The sequence below is a fragment of the Eleutherodactylus coqui genome, chromosome 12 (assembly GCF_035609145.1).
Source record: "Eleutherodactylus coqui strain aEleCoq1 chromosome 12, aEleCoq1.hap1, whole genome shotgun sequence".
Classification (NCBI taxonomy): Eukaryota; Metazoa; Chordata; class Amphibia; order Anura; family Eleutherodactylidae; genus Eleutherodactylus; species Eleutherodactylus coqui.
The window spans coordinates 42,413,880-42,432,889 of record NC_089848.1 but is presented as its reverse complement, the minus strand read 5'-3'; the positions used below and the strand labels follow the sequence as shown (position 1 = coordinate 42,432,889).

Below are 19,010 nucleotides of genomic sequence, written 5' to 3'. Positions count from 1 at the left end.
TCTTTTTCCTTTTCATTCTCTGGAATGTTAAACTAGATCTTCAAGGTTGGTTTTTAGTATGTGTCATGGTTACTTCAAAGTCTTTTTTTGGGGTGGTACATGTAGGTTGTAATCATTCTGTTCATGGTGTAATAGAAATCGGTCCTTCCTGGTGGGCCTAAACTTAGGGCAGGTTCACATGGATGTAATTGCACGTACAACATGCAGAGAATAGAATCCATGTATTTCAATGGGTTTGTATACATTTTTGTTTTTGCATACGCCTTTCGGACACGCAAAAAAAAAAGAATAGAACATGTTCTATTTTTCTGTGTATTTGTGCACCAAAGGTCCCCAGAGACGTCAATGGGGGAGTGCACAAATGCTCACAATATGGAAGGAGATGTGTGAAACAGCGTGTAATGCCACTGGGAAAAGAACACATCTGCAGCTCATTAGACGAATTAGCCATTTTAATTGGTGCGTCTTTGTGTCCCATGTGCAAATGAACATGCCTTGGGGGCAGAAAAAGTAAAGTACTTCTAGTCTTTCTAGTAGATCATGTAGCTAAGTTTTCCTATACAGTTAGCTATCACAAAAATATATGCAGCCTTGCATTCAGCAAAAGTGTCAAGAGATTTTACTGACATGTATGGTGAAGTCCAAAGTAATGTAAAAAAAGCCTTATCTTTACCACCTTCCCAACATGCACCATACATGTATAGTGCAGTGGGATAGTAGTTTCTGTATTGTGGTCATGAGGGAGCTCAGAGGTACAGCCCCTGTAACCAGTGTGAGATTGCGGCTGTAAATGACATGTTGCCAGAGTTAAACTTAGCTCTGATCACAGTAAAGAAAGTGGCAGTTGGTGATAATACAATGCACTACATAAGTAATGTAGTGTACTATCTAAACAATTAAGTGCTCACATAAATGAGTCTTCTTGGTGGGGGGATGGGCACCATTTAACTCTTTTCCTCAGTCAGCATAAAGACTTTCAGGAATTCTTGTTATAGATGGAGAAATAAAAGTTACATTGGTTTGAACATGCCGATGCAAAAAATGTATTTTTCTTGTCGTAAGGGCTCAGTCACATAAGCGATTTCTTTTGCGCACCTACGTGCGCAAAAAAAAACAACACGCTCCATGCATGTTCGAAATGCGTGAGACTGAAGTTCCGTGCCCATTGCTTACAATGGGGCTGGCACTACATTGTGACAGCTGCAGTAGGGGATTCCTTGGATGTGAAACCCCTGGATGCTGTCACATCCAGGGGTTTCCCCTTATTGCTAATGGGGCCGGTGGCTGCCCCCCCCCCCCATTAAAAACATACAGAGAAGATTGCGATCCTCTGCCACAGCTGTGACAGTTATGGCAAGGGATTCTTCTATCTCCGCTGCTGCCGCCGGCCCTGTTGAAAGCAATGGGTTGCAGGCAACCCCACAGTGATTTTCAGCGAAGTGTTAGAAATATAAGCTCTTCCCTGATAATCATTCCTAGCTGTAGTAAAAAAAAAAAGTTAACTCGCCTAGGAGCGCTGTGTGTCTCTTCTCCCCATCCCTGACAGTCTTCATCTGTCTTCTGGAGGCTAGGGATGGAAAAATCCCCACCTCCAGAAAGTGGGGCCTCTGATTGGCTTAGTGCTGTGACCAATCAAAAGCAAAAAAGAGCAAAGCTGACTATTGCAGCTTCTTAGATTATCCTTAGCATAAGTTCTGGATGATCTAATCACAGTGTAGCATTTCAGGAACTAAGGTGGAGCCTCAAGTGTAGCAGCTGCAGGTCTGGTAAGTAGTCAGAAGGAAAGCCAGGAATCAGCAACAGGCAGTCTCTGTTTGCAGTACAATGGATACAGTAGGTAATGTAGTCAGGAGGGAAGCCAGCAGCCGGTAATGAGTAATCTCAGTTTGCAGGAGAGGAGCAGGTTTAGGAGATGACATTTGATCAAGCCAATAAAGCACAGGCTTTTATAGGAAATCCTAACTGAGCGGTGCTAGGGCATGGAGGCAGGAACTGAGCTATGAGGAACAAAAAAAAAGGCTAGGGTATGTAAGGGAATTGCTCCAAAGGCCTGCATGGCTCAACAGGGAGAGCCGCCAGTCTGGGAACAGGAGGTCCTGAGTTCGAGTTCTGATAAACAGTTCATTTTGAATTGCATATACTGTAATATCTTAGACTAAAATTAACAATAATGCCATTTCAGTCTGTAGAGAGGTTGAAGTTAATGTACTTTACTGAGATTATTGTCAGAAAGTCTAGAAAAATATCTGCTTTCAGGTTCACCACATATCAAATATTTCCTTTTCTATTAATGTTATTACACTTTTCACCTCTTGAAAGAATTGCTTTAAGGGCCACTCAAGCGAAAACACATACAGTTAGGGCCAGAAATATTTGGACAGTGACACAAGCTTTGTTATTTTAGCTGTTTACAAAAACATGTTCAGAAATACAATTATATATATAATATGGGCTGAAAGTGCACACTCCCAGCTGCAATATGAGAGTTTCCACATCCAAATCGGAGAAAGGGTTTAGGAATCATAGCTCTGTAATGCATAGCCTCCTCTTTTTCAAGGGACCAAAAGTAATTGGACAATGGACTTTAAGGGCTGCAATGAACTCAGAAGGCGTCTCCCTCGTTAACCTGTAATCAATTAAGTAGTTAAAAGGTCTGGGGTTGATTCCAGGTGTGTGGTTTTGGATTTGGAAGCTGTTGCTGTGACCAGACAACATGCGGTCAAAGGAACTCTCAATTGAGGTGAAGCAGAACATCCTGAGGCTGAAAAAAAAGAAAAAATCCATCAGAGAGATAGCAGACATGCTTGGAGTAGCAAAATCAACAGTCGGGTACATTCTGAGAAAAAAGGAATTCACTGGTGAGCTTGGGAACTCAAAAAGGCCTGGGCGTCCACGGAAGACAACGGTGGTGGATGATCGCCGCATACTTTCTTTGGTGAAGAAGAACCCGTTCACAACATCGACTGAAGTCCAGAACACTCTCAGGGAAGTAGGTGTATCTGTCTCTAAGTCAACAGTAAAGAGAAGACTCCATGAAAGTAAATACAAAGGGTTCACATCTAGATGCAAACTATTCATCAATTCCAAAAATAGACAGGCCAGAGTTAAATTTGCCGAAAAACACCTCAAGAAGCCAGCCCAGTTCTGGAAAAGTATTCTATGGACAGATGAGACAAAGATCAACCTGTACCAGAATGATGGGAAGAAAAAAGTTTGGAGAAGAAAGGGAACGGCACATGATCCAAGGCACCCCACATCCTCTGTAAAACATGGTGGAGGCAACGTGATGACATGGGCATGCATGGCTTTCAATGGCACTGGGTCACTTGTGTTTATTGATGACATAACAGCAGACAAGAGTAGCCGGATGAATTCTGAAGTGTACCGGGATATACCTTCAGCCCAGATTCAGCCAAATGCTGCAAAGTTGATCGGACGGCGCTTCACAGTACAGATGGACAATGACCCCAAGCATACAGCCAAAGCTACCCAGGAGTTCATGAGTGCAAAAAAGTGGAACATTCTGCAATGGCCAAGTCAATCACCAGATCTTAACCCAATTGAGCATGCATTTCACTTGCTCAAATCCAGACTTCAGACGGAAAGACCCACAAACAAGCAAGACCTGAAGGCTGCGGCTGTAAAGGCCTGGCAAAGCATTAAGAAGGAGGAAACCCAGCGTTTGGTGATGTCCATGGGTTCTAGACTTAAGGCAGTGATTGCCTCCAAAGGATTCGCAACAAAATATTGAAAAAAAAATATTTTGTTTGGGTTATGTTTATTTGTCCAATTACTTTTGAGCTCCTAAAATGTGGAGTGTTTGTAAAGAAATGTGTACAATTCCTACATTTTCTATCAGATATTTTTGTTCAACCCTTTAAATTAAACGTTACAATCTGCACTTGAATTCTGTTGTAGAGGCTTCATTTCAAATCCAATGCGGTGGCATGCAGAGCCCAACTCGTGAAAATTGTGTTACTGTCCAAATATTTCTGGCCCTAACTGTATTTCAATGCCTGTGACCCTCACCTGATTGCCTGTCACTCTCTGGAGGTCTCCTCTGTGTATTCTAGCAACTTCCACGCTTGTCTGATGCTTGTCAGGCACCATCTTGAGTTAGATTTTTTCAATCAATCCCATTATGTATCCCACCCTAATTAAGGCTATACAATTTGTGCCTGCGGGGGTGAACAGTTTAATTATCATTACCTTCTATATTCACCTAAATAAGCTACAGACCATAAGTATACAGTCAGGAGCTGTTATCTCCTTTATTATAACTGTGTGACAGGAGATGTGTGATCATCATCAGTAACTGTCACACGAATTACTGTTTTCCCTGCAGGCAGTTGCAATGGTAGATCTTTGTAATAGTATCACACAGACTGAGAAACTGAAAAAGAATCGGTAATTCTAAGTAATTCTGAGATGGTCACAAGTTTGATCACATGACCATCTAAGGAGGAGGAGGCTGGAACTTTCAGACAGAAAGAAATAACCAACCAAGGTAGCACTATCTCACTTATATATACTGGGGGTAGCTGCATAATGAATGAGTATAAAAATACACCTGGAAGTACATCTGTCAGTGCTTTGGGAGCAGGGCCTACTACCTTATACGTTTTTTTTTTTCCTTTGAATCGACACAGTAGAAATGTAGGTTAGACTTGAGGGACCTATCACTTATTGACTATTGAGGTAGAGGTAATGTCCCCTGGTGCAAGCACCGAGTCATGACTGATTCTCATCCACCAGTTCCTCCATATACATTAGCTGATTCAGCTCCTGGATAAATTCCAGAATCGTGGGAGTGACACTGCTTTGCAAATGGCGTAGGATAACTGCCAGGGCTGTGGTGAGGAAATAATGCAGAAGACCCTTTTTAATCATGGCAAACGGACCAGGAATGACAGAGAGCAGGGCCAGCTGTAGGGAGGCCTCCACGTGCTACGGGACATGCCCTCATACAGCTCGAAAACTTTCCTCCAGAAATATTGAATAAGCGGGCACTCCCACCAAATGTGTAGCATGGTGCCATGCCCGGAACCACATCTCCAGCAGGAGTTTGGCACTGAAGGAAATATACGGTGAATCAGGTCTGGACATCTGCACCACCTGGAGAGGAGCTTAAAGTTTTTCTCCTGTGCCACACAGGCTCCCCTCTCCCAATCAGAATCCTGCAGCTCCAGGGACAAGTCCCTCAACCATCCCTTGGTGTACTGTGGGAGACCCTAAGTGGGCTTCCCCAGTATGATACCATAAATTCTGGAGAGGACTTTGGCGGGGGTGCTGGGGGGGGGGGGGCTAGTTTGTAGAAATAATTCTTCAATAGGTTCAGGAGGGTCCCGGAGGCGGCATGACCCCGACCAGGCTCTCCAGAGCCACAGTAACTTCAGATTGGGTCAGGACGCCTGTAAATCATTAAATAATGGAAGATCCCTAGAGCTTGCTATTTGACAGCACCGTATATCCTCCTCCTCTCTCCAACAAAAGAATCTCTGCTTCTCCTCACCAGGGGATAATGCAGGGTTGTGGAATAAGGGCCCCTCTGCAGATCACAACTCACCTCTAGCTGTCAACCTATCCCATACGTTAAGACAGTTCAGGGTCAGGGGTGCGTGAGGGAGAGCTGCAAGCCTGTCCTCCGAAGGAGCAGGTGTATATGAGGCCACACCAGTGCTGTCTCCAGACCCATCCATTACTTCGAGCCAGCATGGTAATGCCTGTCCAATAGCCTAGTGAGGACCGCGGATGAGTAGTAGATCTTAAGGTCAGGTAGACCCACTCCCCCTTTGGGTTTTGTACAGGACATGGTCCGGTAACTGATATGACTATTTCTCTCCCCCCACCCCCCACCCACAAATCTATGAAACACCTGTTGAATCTGTTAAAAAAACTGTGCGGGAAGCTTAATTGGCAGGGTCTGGAAGAGGTATAAAGATTTTCGGGGCCACATCCATTTTTAAGACATTGACTCGCCCGAACCAGCTCAATTGTTTAGCAGCATAACCGTCCAGGTCACGTGTCGGTTTCTCCAATAGAGGAACATAATTGAGATGTATAGGGAAGAAACGTCCGCCGCAATATGCACCCCTAGATATTGGATGTAAGTTGCTCGCCATTTAAAATCGAATTGGTTAGCTAAGTGAGCCACCTCACCAGCCGGGAGGGAGACATTCAAGGCTTCGGATTTGTAGAAGTTTGAAATTATTTAGTTTCAAATTTAGAGAACTGAAGAATTGCTGAGAATTAAATGCATGGCTGGGAGATAAACATTAAAAGATCATCTGCATATGAAGCAGCCTTGCAAGCCTGAATCCCAATCTGCGGACTGCTTACATCGGAATTGTTTCGCAGTGCCACAGCCAAGTGTTCCATAACAATGGCATAGAGAAGGGGGGAACAACAGGCAACCCTGTCTCGTCTCGTTCCAGATAGGCACTAGGTCGGGCAGTAGGCTGTTCAGACGAATCCGTGCTGACGGATTCCGATACAGTGCAAAAATCCAGTTAAAAAACTAGGGGGCCAACAGCATCAGAGAGGAATGCAGAAAGTCCCAACTAATGCGATTGAAGGCCTTTTCTGCATCCACTGCAGGAGACAAAATGGCTGCAACAGCTGATTGGCCTGACTGATCAACAGAAGGGTCTTATTAGTATTGTCCCTAGTTCCCTGATCCTTTACGAATCCCACTTTATCATTATGTATATGGGCCGGCAGAGTGGGTGTCAGCCTGTGCACTAGAAGTTTTGAGAACAACTTGATATCTAGATTAATGAGCGAGATAGGGCGCTAGCTGGGGCACAGCCCGGATCCTTCCCTGGCTTGGGGAGCACCATAATATGGGCCATAAGTGCTTGTGAAGGGAATGGGGCCAAGGGTGAAATTTGGTTTAATGTATCTTTCAGTACAGGGGTAAGGATTTCACAAAACTACTTGAAAATGGATTTGAACCCATCCGGGCCAGGGGTTTTCCCCCGAGGGCGATGCCTTAATGGCCTTGCTGATCTCCTCCACAGTAAAGTCCATCTCTAAGGCCTCTTTATCCTCTCCAAGAATTCTCAGGAGGGCCGACCCCGTGATATATTTGTCAATCTTGTTCTTACAGCTGTCAGGGGTCATATCAGCCAGCTGACCTCTTATATTGTAGACTCCGTGATAGTAAGCACGGAATGCCTCCGTGATCTCTTTAGGGTCATGTCTCTTGTGGCCTGTACTGTCCAGTATGTGGGGAACATATGTGAGATTCGCCCTACTGCGGAGATAGTGTGCCATTGAGCATCCAAATTTATTGTCATGCTTATAGGAGTAGCGCTTCAAGCAGTTGCAAAATCGCAAGTATTTTTGGTCAAGGATGTGTCTCAGCTCTTCTCTAGTATTCAGCAGCTCGTTCTGGGTGGTTAAAGCACCTGACCAGTGGAACATTGTTTTCAGGGACTCGATCTCGGCAGCAGGGGAACAACAACTGTGGCGGCCATCTCGCATTTAAGGCGCGCCCGTGTTTAATAAGGACCACCCCTTAGGACGGATTTAAGCGTCTACCACTGGACTGGTTTGGATGTGCTGTCTGCAGAGTGATCCTTGAGGAAGTTTTCGATGGTACTGCTAAAATCAGCACAGCACACCGAGTCCTTGTCATTCAATCTCCAGGACCAAGGCCTCTCTTGGGCAACTGGGACGGTTAATGTGAGGAGGACCAGGGCGTGATCTGATCACAACGCTGACCCGATGGAGGCCACTGGGCTCCATGTTAGGGCATGGTGATCTGTAAGGATTAGATCAATGCGGCTATGTGTACGAGGGGCAGGAGAAAAATAATAATAGTTCCTGTCTGTAGGGTGAGTCACCCTCTAGACATCCACTAGTTGCAGCTGTCTAGGGGCCTTGTGAAACATACGGAGTCGTGTGGCTGAGACTGTCGCCCCCCCAGAAGTACTGTCTTCATCAGGGACCAAGGGGAAAAAGTCACTCCCCAGTACCACTACATCTTCTGCAAAGTCCGCTAGTTTGCTACGTAATGTTCTACCCATTTGCACAGGACTCTGATTGGGAAGGTACCACATCGCAAGAGTTAGAAGTTTGCCTCACATTCTGACCTTTATGAAGATAAAGCATCCCTCCAGATCAGTCACCATGTCCAGAACCTCATGAGGTACCATTCTGTGGATGGCTATCGATACTCCCCTTGACTTAGTTGTCGGGTTTGTGCTGTGGAACCATGCTGTAAAGTGCCTATCTCTCAGAGCTGGAACATGCCCTGCAGGGAAGAGCGTCTCCTGGAGAAACAAGACATGAGATTTTAATTTATATAGCTGGTACAGAACCTGACTCCTCTACTGCGCCATATTTAGACCCCGCATATTAAATCAAGACATATCGGGTGATGGCAGCTATAGCCCCATGGAGGCCACAAAAAAAAAGAAAAAAGAAAAAGACCCGAGAGGAAGAGAAAGAAGAGAAAAAAAAGGGTGGGAGAGAGGAAACCAAAATGGTGGAGGGACAAACAATGAAGGGGAGAACAACAGATAATATGAGAAGCAAACAATTACTTGGGATAATCCCGAAACTAAGGAAGTGGCAGTCAATCAGTGGAAACGGAAGCCGCTACCCTGACCGGTGCATACAAAAAATGAGGGGGACACTTGCACCCCGAGAAAAAAAACTGTGGGGGAAGTGAAGACCCCCTCACGGAAAACACCCCCCCAACCCACCACAAATCAATAAGAGCAATAATGTGCACCTACTAAAGACTGTTCACTGATAAACATGTTGAACATAATAATGGCAGCATAGTAAACTTGAGAGAAAAATAGAAAAATGTATAGGCAGAGTTCCTTTAACCTGAGCTGGTCAGTTATGTGGAGAGCCCGGTGGGGAACGCACATCAACTTGAACCTCTTGACATCGCTGTCTTCTTCTGGGGCTCCTGTGCGGTTGCTGAAGAAAGTCCTTAGTGGATAGGGTGGGAAAGGTAGGCCAGCCCATAATATCCATCAAGGGGAGAGCAAGTGCTTCACAAAAGATTGGAGCCTCATCAGGGTGTCTAAGCTCCCTTGTGACTCCTCTGTAACGAACCTGTAAACGAAAGGGGAATCCCCAGTTGTAGGCTATATCACGATGGTGAAGTTCCTCCAGTAGCAGGCGGAGAGCTCTCCATTTGGCCAGGGTGAAACTGGAAAGGTCTGGCAGGATCTGGAGTTATGACCCCTTTTATAGTATTGCCTGACGTTTTCGGGCACCTCTCATAATGGCTTTGTTCAATTGGAACCAGACGCAGACGGTCTGGGTTTCTGGAATGTGGACCGAGAGCCCTGTGGCATCTGTCAAGCTCCAGAGGGGCATCTGGGGGAACTCATCATAGATCATTGAAGATTTGTCGGACTGTATCTTCCATCCGGGAGGGTTTTATAGCTTCAGTGAGGCCTCTAAAACGAATGTTGTTCCTGCATCCCCGGTTCCCAGCATCATCAAGAGAGTTCATCAGAAAAAATAGCTGGTGAGAAACCGTGGCAAGCGCAGACTCATGATGCTCCACTTTATCGGCAAGTGACGTAACATCGCCCTCTGTTGTCAAGACCCTTTCACCCAGATGGTGAACATCCTGGCGGACAGAGCAAATTTCAGTCTGGTATGCAGATTTAAGGAATGATACATATGCTTCCATGCTCTCTCTTGTAGGAATACACAACAGCTGAGCTCTCAGATCACGGAGTTCGGACATCGTATGATCGTGACCTACTTGTTACGATAAAGGAGGGAGAGAGTCCCGTAATCCGGTTGATAGCTGTACCTCACCCTGACGCTTCCCTGAGCCATGGCCGTTCAGCATGACTGTGTCTGGGTGGGGGATAGCCATGGCTGGTGGGTGAGCCTCCTGTGGGGCTTTATGGTTGTCCACTGCTGGATCATAGGAGGGCGAGAATTGTCTCGGACTTGGTCGTATAGGCTGAGCAGGGGCTGCCTGTGGGTGAGCTGCCAAGGAGCCCATAATCCTGTCCCGTGGAGTGAAGGAGACTAGGGGTGACAGTTTCTCTGGGCTGGGTATTCCCAGTGTGACCAGAGTGGGAGCACTCTCTTAATGGTTGTGGAGGAGTTCACTCATCTGCCCCTACCGTCATACCTAGTCTCTCCTGCTTCCTGCATCTAGGGGTTTGCTCACTTCTCCCCTGCATGATGTCTACCGACTGACACATGGGACTGTATGCAGGGGAGCTGGGGGACAGCCGTCGGTGCCTATGTGTTAGCTGAGGACTCCAGAGCCCCTGTCATCATCAGGGATGTTAATGGTGAGGAGCCGAGAAGGGCTCCGGTCAGCTGAGCGCTGCTCCACTCGCATGCTGCTTGCTGGCAGCAACTCCTCCCGCATGCTGCCGGTGCCATCTTCCTCTTCACCCTGGCTGGGTATGGACCGCTTCCCGCTGAGGAGGAAAACTTCCATTCCCCGATTGGTGGGAGCACCAGAATGCACTCCTGGACACTGCTGAGAGTGGCTCTTCCTGCTGCTGCCCATGCTGTTTCTGCAGGCAGTGAGTAGTGTGGTGTGGCAGGCTGAAGGCGCCTCCAGGAGCGGGAGCGCTTGAGAGCAGAGTCCTCACTCTGCCATGGTCAGGCCACACCCTCAAGGTTGTCATTCTTTGTAATTGTTTTTGGATTTGTTGATCTTAATTACTAGATTAGTAGTGCTCTGCATATACTCCAAGATACAAAACATGTGTCTCATGTACTTGTGCTGCACACCCTGCACTATTCTGCAATTAAATGTGATGACAACAAGCAAATCATGTTACAGAACAAAGAAAAAGAAAAAAGAAGAGTTTGCAGAACAGAAGAGTTCTGTTTCCTGTTTACTGTAGCCAACCCTACTTTTTATAAGGAATATACTGCCAAGCAAGTGTTACCATATTGAAAATGTGCTTGGCCAACAATACTCTGTGTAAATACAGTTTATTCCCCGCTGTCTGAGAGGTTTCATATGTAGTGCTGGATTTACATCTGAGGAACCTACAGATATAAAATGCCAAAGATCTTGATTCATGAAGATAACCGCTATCCATGTGACGTATTAAGAGACGTATTGACACCATAGAAGGGGATTGTCCATTTGCTGCTTTGTATGAGCAAGTTTCATACTGGTGTACTTGAACCGTCCTTGTGTTATTTAGATGGTCGCATATTTAATTAGCGCCATGTAATACTACATTGTCCCTGTAGTAGCTGTTGTGGGAAAAATATACACAGCTTGCACTGGCAAAGTCAACTGTTTGCCAGGAGAGCCTCAAGATACATTTTGAAAGGGAATGCCTACCTTGACCCACAGTGTTGAAACCTCTAATACTGGCCCGATTCTGCCCCCGAATCACATGATATGGAATCTGTCTGTGCCTGTCAAGTCATTAGAGGGGGCGGGCTGTTCCGCTTATCTTAATTAAGCCAGCTACTATCACTGTCATGAAAGATGAGAGCAAAAAAGAGGGAGCGGAGTATGAACTTGAGAGTTCCAAAGTCTTTAAACCAATGTTTTGATTTGGGGATTTTATTTTATTTTCTCCTCCCTTATTCTATATATGGGTGTGAGACTGATCGATTCTTGATTAGTCAGAGTGGGTGCAGGCGATCCATGAAATGTCACACATTCCCAGGAGGACTTGCAAATGGAATAAGTGTGGGGAAAAAAGGGGTTTACTCCACTTCTCTGTGCTGACTCTGTGTCCCCAAGCTAAAATTCTGAGGAAGGGGCACAATGGCCCCCGTAACGCGTCTATTGTATGCTGGATTATTACTTAATAAAAACAGAGGAGCCGAGCTTAAAAATACGTCTCGTGCCTGTTTAACGCCTTAGGCACCAGGCTGTTTTGTACCTTAAGGACCAGTCACTTTTTAGGGATTTTTTAGGTAAATTTACAGTGCTTACTCATAATGGGTTAAGAAAAGAGATTGCACCTACAACTACTTTTTTCCTACTTTCTCTGTCATGGCTTATGCAGAGTCAAAGAATTGTTATGGCTTGGTTCACGGACAGTACGCGGCCCCATTATAGGCTATGCACATGTGTTTTTTCACACAGATCCATGGTTCATGGGAAATGGCTAATGCCACGTAATATTGCTGTCCATTTCATGGACAAGAAGCAGGACATGCGATGCCTGTGAATGTGCAGTAGATTAAACAGCACACAGACAAGTATCCAGTGTCAGTTGTGCTTGAGTCCCTCGGGGCAAATCGTAGTTATGGCTGTGTGCATCTAGCCTAAGTCATATGTGATTTTATAGCCCTGGTTAACAAATTGGTAATGTTCTAGGGGATGAGATGTAAAATATCAACTTTTTCTTATACTGATATTTTTTTTTGCTATGTAACACTTGTTGTATTACAATATAAATCTGCTTACATTTAATAAGGTGCTCCTGTACAGAAATATTTTTCTTTGCCCCACATTCGCACGTCTCACTGGTTTAGAAGTCAGGTTCTTAATATAGTAGATATTTCCAGTATGCAGCCCAGTAATTTTATAAAATATCAGCATATGAAACCAATATTCAGTATTGTCTATTGACTAAGTCAGTATGACTGTCATCACTTATTTGAATGCAATTCTGTACAGTGTACAAGGGCGGTGCTGCCAGGTCTCAGGCTTTTCCTATTTCACCTACTTTTCGGCTAATAATACTTTTATCACATCAAAGTTTTTCTGTGTTTGATCTAAAATGTATAGATGTAATGCTATTAAACAACTCATACTTCCAGACAAACATATCGCATGTAGAGTTTCACTCCTGGCACAGGGGGTAAATAACCAACATTGGGTGCCTACCACATAAAAACATATATGAAGCACTATCAATTGGAGAACTACAACCCAAGTTCCCGCAAATCCCCATAACTTTTTTCCCCTACCTAGAGACAAGGAGCTATGTGGACAAAGTACTATTAAAAATACCCCAGAGTGAATGGCGGGAGTTAAACCAGTCACAATTAAAGCATCTCACTAATGCACATAGACACACGACTAGACTCTACCACTCCTTAAATACACAGATAGACCGTGAAGCCTCCAAAACAGCACTCACCAAATGGACCATACCGGAACTTACGGTATCATAGCTACTAAAAGCGGTAAAATATAGCCTAAGCTCTCTTCCTTCGAACAGATATGTTGAGATGACCCTGCAACTATATCATAGCGCATACATAACCCCCCCAGCAAAGTCACAAAATGGGAATATATCCCAATGATAAATGCTTCAGGTGCTGGTGGGGGGAGGCGAGCCTCTCCCACTGTCTGTGGGACTGCGCCGTGGTTCAGAGGTTCTGGACCAGGATGCATTGATTCACCATTACTAACTTCAGCAGCCCTATTCAACTCTACTTGGGCAATTTTTGGATTTATAGACCAGGACAAATTAAGATGCTCACCAGAAAGCCGTAAGTTCCTACACATGATGGTCATGGCCGGGGTCAAAACAGTCCTACAGACCTGGATTCATGCAGCCTCTTCCCCTTCAACCCCTTAATGAGGCAGCCCCTTTTTCTTTTTCCATTTTTGTTTTTTTCTCCCCCCTTCCAAAAAATTGTAACTCCTATATTTATCCATCTACGTCGCTGTATGAGGGCTTGTTTTTTGCAGGACGAGTTGTATTTTTCAATGGTGCTATTTAATGTACTGAAAAACTTTTAAAAAATTCTAAGTGAAGTAAAATGAAAAAAAAAACGACATTTTGCCATCTTTTAGTGCGTCTTGTTTTTACGGCGCACAAACTGCAACAAAAGCGACATGATAACTTTATTCTATGGGTCAGTATGATTACTACGATACCAAACTTGTATAGGTTTTTTCTTATTATACTACTCTTTTTTTTTTTTTCAAAGACATTTAATTTTTTTCAATTATTTTCTGCGGTCATTTTGTGCGCGCAATAACTTTTTAATTTTTTCGTCGATGTATTTCAGCAAGAGCTCATTTTTTGCGGGATGTCCTGTAGTTTCCGATGTCCTGTAGTATCAATTCGGAATACATACGACTTTTTAATCGCTTTTTATTGCGTTTTTTCTGGGAGACAGGGTAACTAAAAAAGTGCATTTCTGGCGTTCTTTATTTTATTTTTTCGGACGATGTTCACCGTGTGGGAAAAATAATGCACTACTTTGATAGATTGGACTTTTACGGACGCGGCCATACCAAATATGTATTTTTATTTTGTGATTTAGTTTTTTTAATAATAGATATGGCAAAAGGGGGTGATTTAAACTTTTATAACTTTTTTTTTTTTACAATTAAAAAAACTTTATAGATTTTTTTTAACTTTACTTTGAAGTCCCCCAGGGGGACTTTAACATGCAATTTTTTGATCGTGGCTGCCATGACACCTGCACGGCTCCCCCGATCTCACCGCGGGGGGGCCGTGCAGGACCCCCGAACATCGTTCGGGGCATTTAAGTGGTTAATAGCCACGAACGGCCGATCGCGGCTATTGCCCGCGGGTGTCAGCTGTTATAAACAGCACTGTATGAAGAGAGGTTGCCACGCAACCTCTCTTCATACATACCCCGCCGCTCCATGACGTACCGATACATCATGGAGCGGGAAGGGATTAAGCTGTTCCTAGAGAAACTCTCCTTTCTTAAGCAGATGGATTGGGTTGAGGCTTCCTTTCAAAAGAAGACACAAGTAAAAAAGTTCTTTGAGGTATGGAAGAGCTTTATAGATATTCTACCAACCCGAGTGAAGAGGGCCATAGACGAATCCTTTAGAATGACCACATGGTATATGGAGAGATCTATGTCAGGGGACCCCCCGATCCAAGGGGTGAGATGAGACTTGGGAGGTATGAGGAGGATCTGCGTGCCGGACCGAAGGCACACAACTCAGAGATATAATAACCTGAGAATACTCGAGAGAGGAGAGACCGCTCTGGAATCATATGGAAAAGTTCAATATGTATATGTCATGATTCCTTAGAATGTAACCACTTTCAGAGCTAATGGCATGTAATTTGTATAAGAATTGAGGGCCTGTATAACTGTTAAAAAAAGATAATTTCTCAATAAAAACAAGTTAAATAAAATATATAGATGTACCCTGATTGTTTCATTTTTTTCACATCTGAAGTGAATGTGATCTCCAAACACCAAGGCAAACTTTCAAAAGTAATTGAAAGGAAACCAGAAAATGGCAGATCAGGATAAATGTTTCAAACTTCAAAATGAAGAACTGCTATTTTTTGCGGTGTATTCCCGCTTTGAGGAGTGGCTTTGTGTTGAAGAAACAAGTTTACTTTCGAAAGCTTGCCTTGAAGTTTGGAGACCATGTTCACTTTAGATCTGCAACAAAAATGAGTCAGACTAAAACTATGAAAATTAGGTTGGACACCTAAAACATAATAAGGCCTTAGTCAGACGGGCGTTTTTAGCCGCGATTTGCGCATGCGCATGCGTCCGGCGATTTTATAAAACCATTGCTTTGCAATGGTATCGGACACATGAGCGCTTTTTATGCGCTCGTCCGATAAATTATAGAACAAAAAACAGCTGTGGCAGAGAAGAACGATGTTTGCCCATTGAATTCAATGGAGCGGCAATACAGCCGCTCCATTGAAAGCAATGGGCTGCCGACATGCGCGGGGTGAATTGTCGGGAAGGGGTTAAATATATAAGCCCTTCCCTGCAATTCATCCTAAAATGTGTTAAAATAAAAAAATTGTATACTCACCTTTCCGCTGCAGCCGGAGTCCAGCCGCGGCCGCTGTCAGTTCTCCTGAACTGCTTCTTGGCACTATTCAGCCGGCGGGGCTTTAAAATCCCCGCCTGCTGAATGATCTGCCTCTGATTGGTCACAGCCCTGACCAATCAGAGGCTGAAAACACTCACACACCCATTCATGAATTCATGAATGGGTGAGTGACTGCTGCCTCTCAGCGCTGAGCCAATTAGGGGCAGGTCTGACTCACATCCATTCATGAATTCATGAATGGGTGTGAGTGAGGCATGCCTCTGATTGGCTCAGCGCTGAGCCAATCAGGGGGCAGGTCTGACTCACACCCCCTTCACACCCACTGCAGGACGGCCGCACGGAGCTCCGGCTGCCAGCAGAAGGTGAGTATACAATTTTTTTTTATTTTTACACATTTTAGGATGAATTGCAGGTAAGGGCTTATATATTTAAGCCCTTACCAACAATTCATCCCGGGCTCGCCCGCAGCGCATTGCTTTCAATGGAGACGGCTGTATTGCCGTCTCCATTGAATGCAATGCGCTGGACTGCTCCGGCCCGTTTCTAATGAAACGCGGCTAGGAGCAGATTTTCGGGTGATTTGCGGGCGACTTGCGCACACCGGTCACGCGATTTGCGGATGCGCATCCGTCATGCGATCCGCAAATCGCGCGAAAAAACGCCCGTCTGACTAAGGCCTTAATGTGATTAAAGTTATTATAAGTCTAAAAGTAAGTGAACTTGGAAAAGCCAAAAATTTATCATCACACCCCTCGTATAATCTAAAAACATGGTGTGGATGTACAGGTATATTTTTACATTTTAGATATTCTTAGTGTAATGTGTTTAACCCTTTGCAATCCAATTTTGGATTCACGGTTTTCTAGGGGGCTTTCTCTTTTAGCCATTATACAATGGCGCCATCTGCTGGCTAGAGCCAGTCCTGCGGTATGGGACATGCTGGAGAGGCTCCCGACAACACAGTGGCCAGTAATATGCAGTAAGAATACCCTGCCGGACGTCTTCCGACATCGGAGCTGTACAGTCTTCAATCAGCATGTCTTTAGATGTCAGACAGTGGATTGGAAAGGGTTAGGCTAAGGCCACAAGTATTGTCGTTTTTCTCTTGCAGATCTGGCCACGAATATACAGTAAATCGGTGGCTGTATTTACATGCTGCAGATTTCACCATTACCTTTGCAAGATTAAAATCCGTGCTGGAAATCCTCATGTCCCCAAAAGAATTGACACGGTGTGGATTTGAAAATCTGCAGCATACACTGAATTTCTTGTTGACTTTTGCCACTACATTCACTTGTATTTATTGTAGATGGTCACATATTTTCAGTGTGGAGTCAGCAGCAAAAATCTGAAGTCATTCCACAACTTCTGAATATTCACCAAGAGTTACCTAGATGAAGAAGACTTTTGCAATAGCAGCCACCTCAGTGCAGTGAGCAAATGCTACTATCAAAGAAAGCTGTCACCTTTTAGGAGACAGTGACACAAACATCAGCAAAGGACAAGGAAAGGCATATTCTATGGTGGCATTATGGGGGTAACAAAGGAAGTTCATGGTGTTATCATGTAGTTCTCTAACCTGTGTTAAATGAGTTGTCCCAATGTTATGCTGCAGAAAGCAGACAGCTCCATACATTATGCAGTGGTCCAGGTTGGTATTGCAGGCTGATTCCTATTCACTTTACTAGAACTTGTCTTGCAGTACCAATCCAAGCCACTGAGCAATGTATGGAGCTGTCTTCTTCCTGCAGCACAACAGCTAGAAGTGGGACAACCCCTTTAAAGTAGGCTGCTCTACTATACAGAACCCTACTGGATAATGTGGATTATCCAGCTGCAAATCTGTATTTTTACCCAAATGTTTCCATCTGTTTTTACTTATTTTATAAATGTTCCGTGCTTTAGCATAAAAATGTATCAAAATAAAATGTACAGAATATTTTGACATTTTTTTCATTCTCAGATTTCTGCAAGTTGAAGCAAGAAGAAGGCGACTGTCAGGATTATGAGCTGAAGTGGTGGTACAACTCAGACCTGAATATGTGCGTCCAGTTCTGGTATGGAGGCTGCGGAGGAAACAGAAATCGTTTTGAAACTAAAGAGCGGTGCGAGGCCGCCTGTTCATCATAGAGCGGTTTTAGTAGATCACTGTACACAGTCGTGTCAGCTTGAAATAAGTAACCATGTTCCGGATTTAAGGAGCCCCCACATTGATACTGTCGGAAAACTGATTGTATAAGTGCAATTTCTGCAATAGCTGCCAAAAGTCAGTTGTAAAATTTATAGGTAAAAATTTGTGTGTTTTTTTCTTTTTTCTTTAAACATTAAAATTGTAAAGTATTGAGTCCCTTTAAACTGCATTGTTTGGTTATTGCACCTCAGAAGCTTCATTCATCCATTTGGAGGCTAGAGAAGAATATTTATGTTGGACCAGGCATTCTATAGCAATGTGGTGCTCGAAAGAAACGGCATTGTGGAAATGTGTAATATATGCACTAAATTGGTTTGCAAACAATGTTATGCTGGCTCATACTGGCCACATAGCTCCTGCTTCTCCACGATCCATGAGGAATATCTGAAATGATCTGCTATAATCCTTAGAACTCATCTGTTACAGAAGGTTTTTGAAAGGGGGAGGAGGGGGGGAACCTTCCAAACATGTTGGTGCTACTTTTGAAGATGCCTAAAATGCTCCGGGTTAAACTTACTTAGCTAGTACTTTACATGCACTACATCATGCATTTTTTGCACTGGGTGAATAAGGGATTTGTGTTGGTATTACAGTTTTATAAAACTGCTGTTGGTCTTAAAAGAAATGTGTCACTAACTTTTTTTCCCATTGAACCATAGATTTGTATGGGAAGAGAACTTGATCCATACCTTTGTTTCTATTCCTGGTGCTTCAGAGATTTCGGTGGCATTGGCAGCACTGTGAAGAAAACTAAAGGTTTGGATAAAGTTCTCTTCACACCCTACCTATGGGGCAGACATTAGTGACAGTTTTCCTTTAAGGCCTGTTTACACATCACTGTTTTTGCAATCTACGGATGAAGAATTGGAGATTTAGAAATCGTGGCTGAAGATCTAATAGGTCCAAGAAATGCACTTGTTTAGTAAGAGCCTGTGCAAGGAAGCAACGCCTTACATACATGGAACATTTGTATCTACTGACTGATACTAATAAAAATGCTGATTTTCACAGAAGCATTGATTGAGATGATAAATGATACTTTTACAATTGATTGTTCAGTTTCTCCCCACTGGCCAATTATCATCACAAATG

General features: G+C 44.1%; 1 protein-coding gene across 1 annotated transcript in view; it reads left to right on the top strand.

The window, feature by feature from the left end:
• Window positions 1-18,356, top strand: part of LOC136586666 (collagen alpha-4(VI) chain-like) — a 192,238-nt gene extending 173,882 nt beyond the window's left edge. Inside the window, exon 41 of the mRNA XM_066584828.1 lies at window positions 17,691-18,356. Within this exon, the coding sequence (XP_066440925.1) occupies window positions 17,691-17,857 (167 nt within the window). The 3' untranslated portion in view covers window positions 17,858-18,356. The remainder of the gene's footprint in view (window positions 1-17,690) is intronic.
• Window positions 18,357-19,010: the final 654 nt, after the last annotated feature.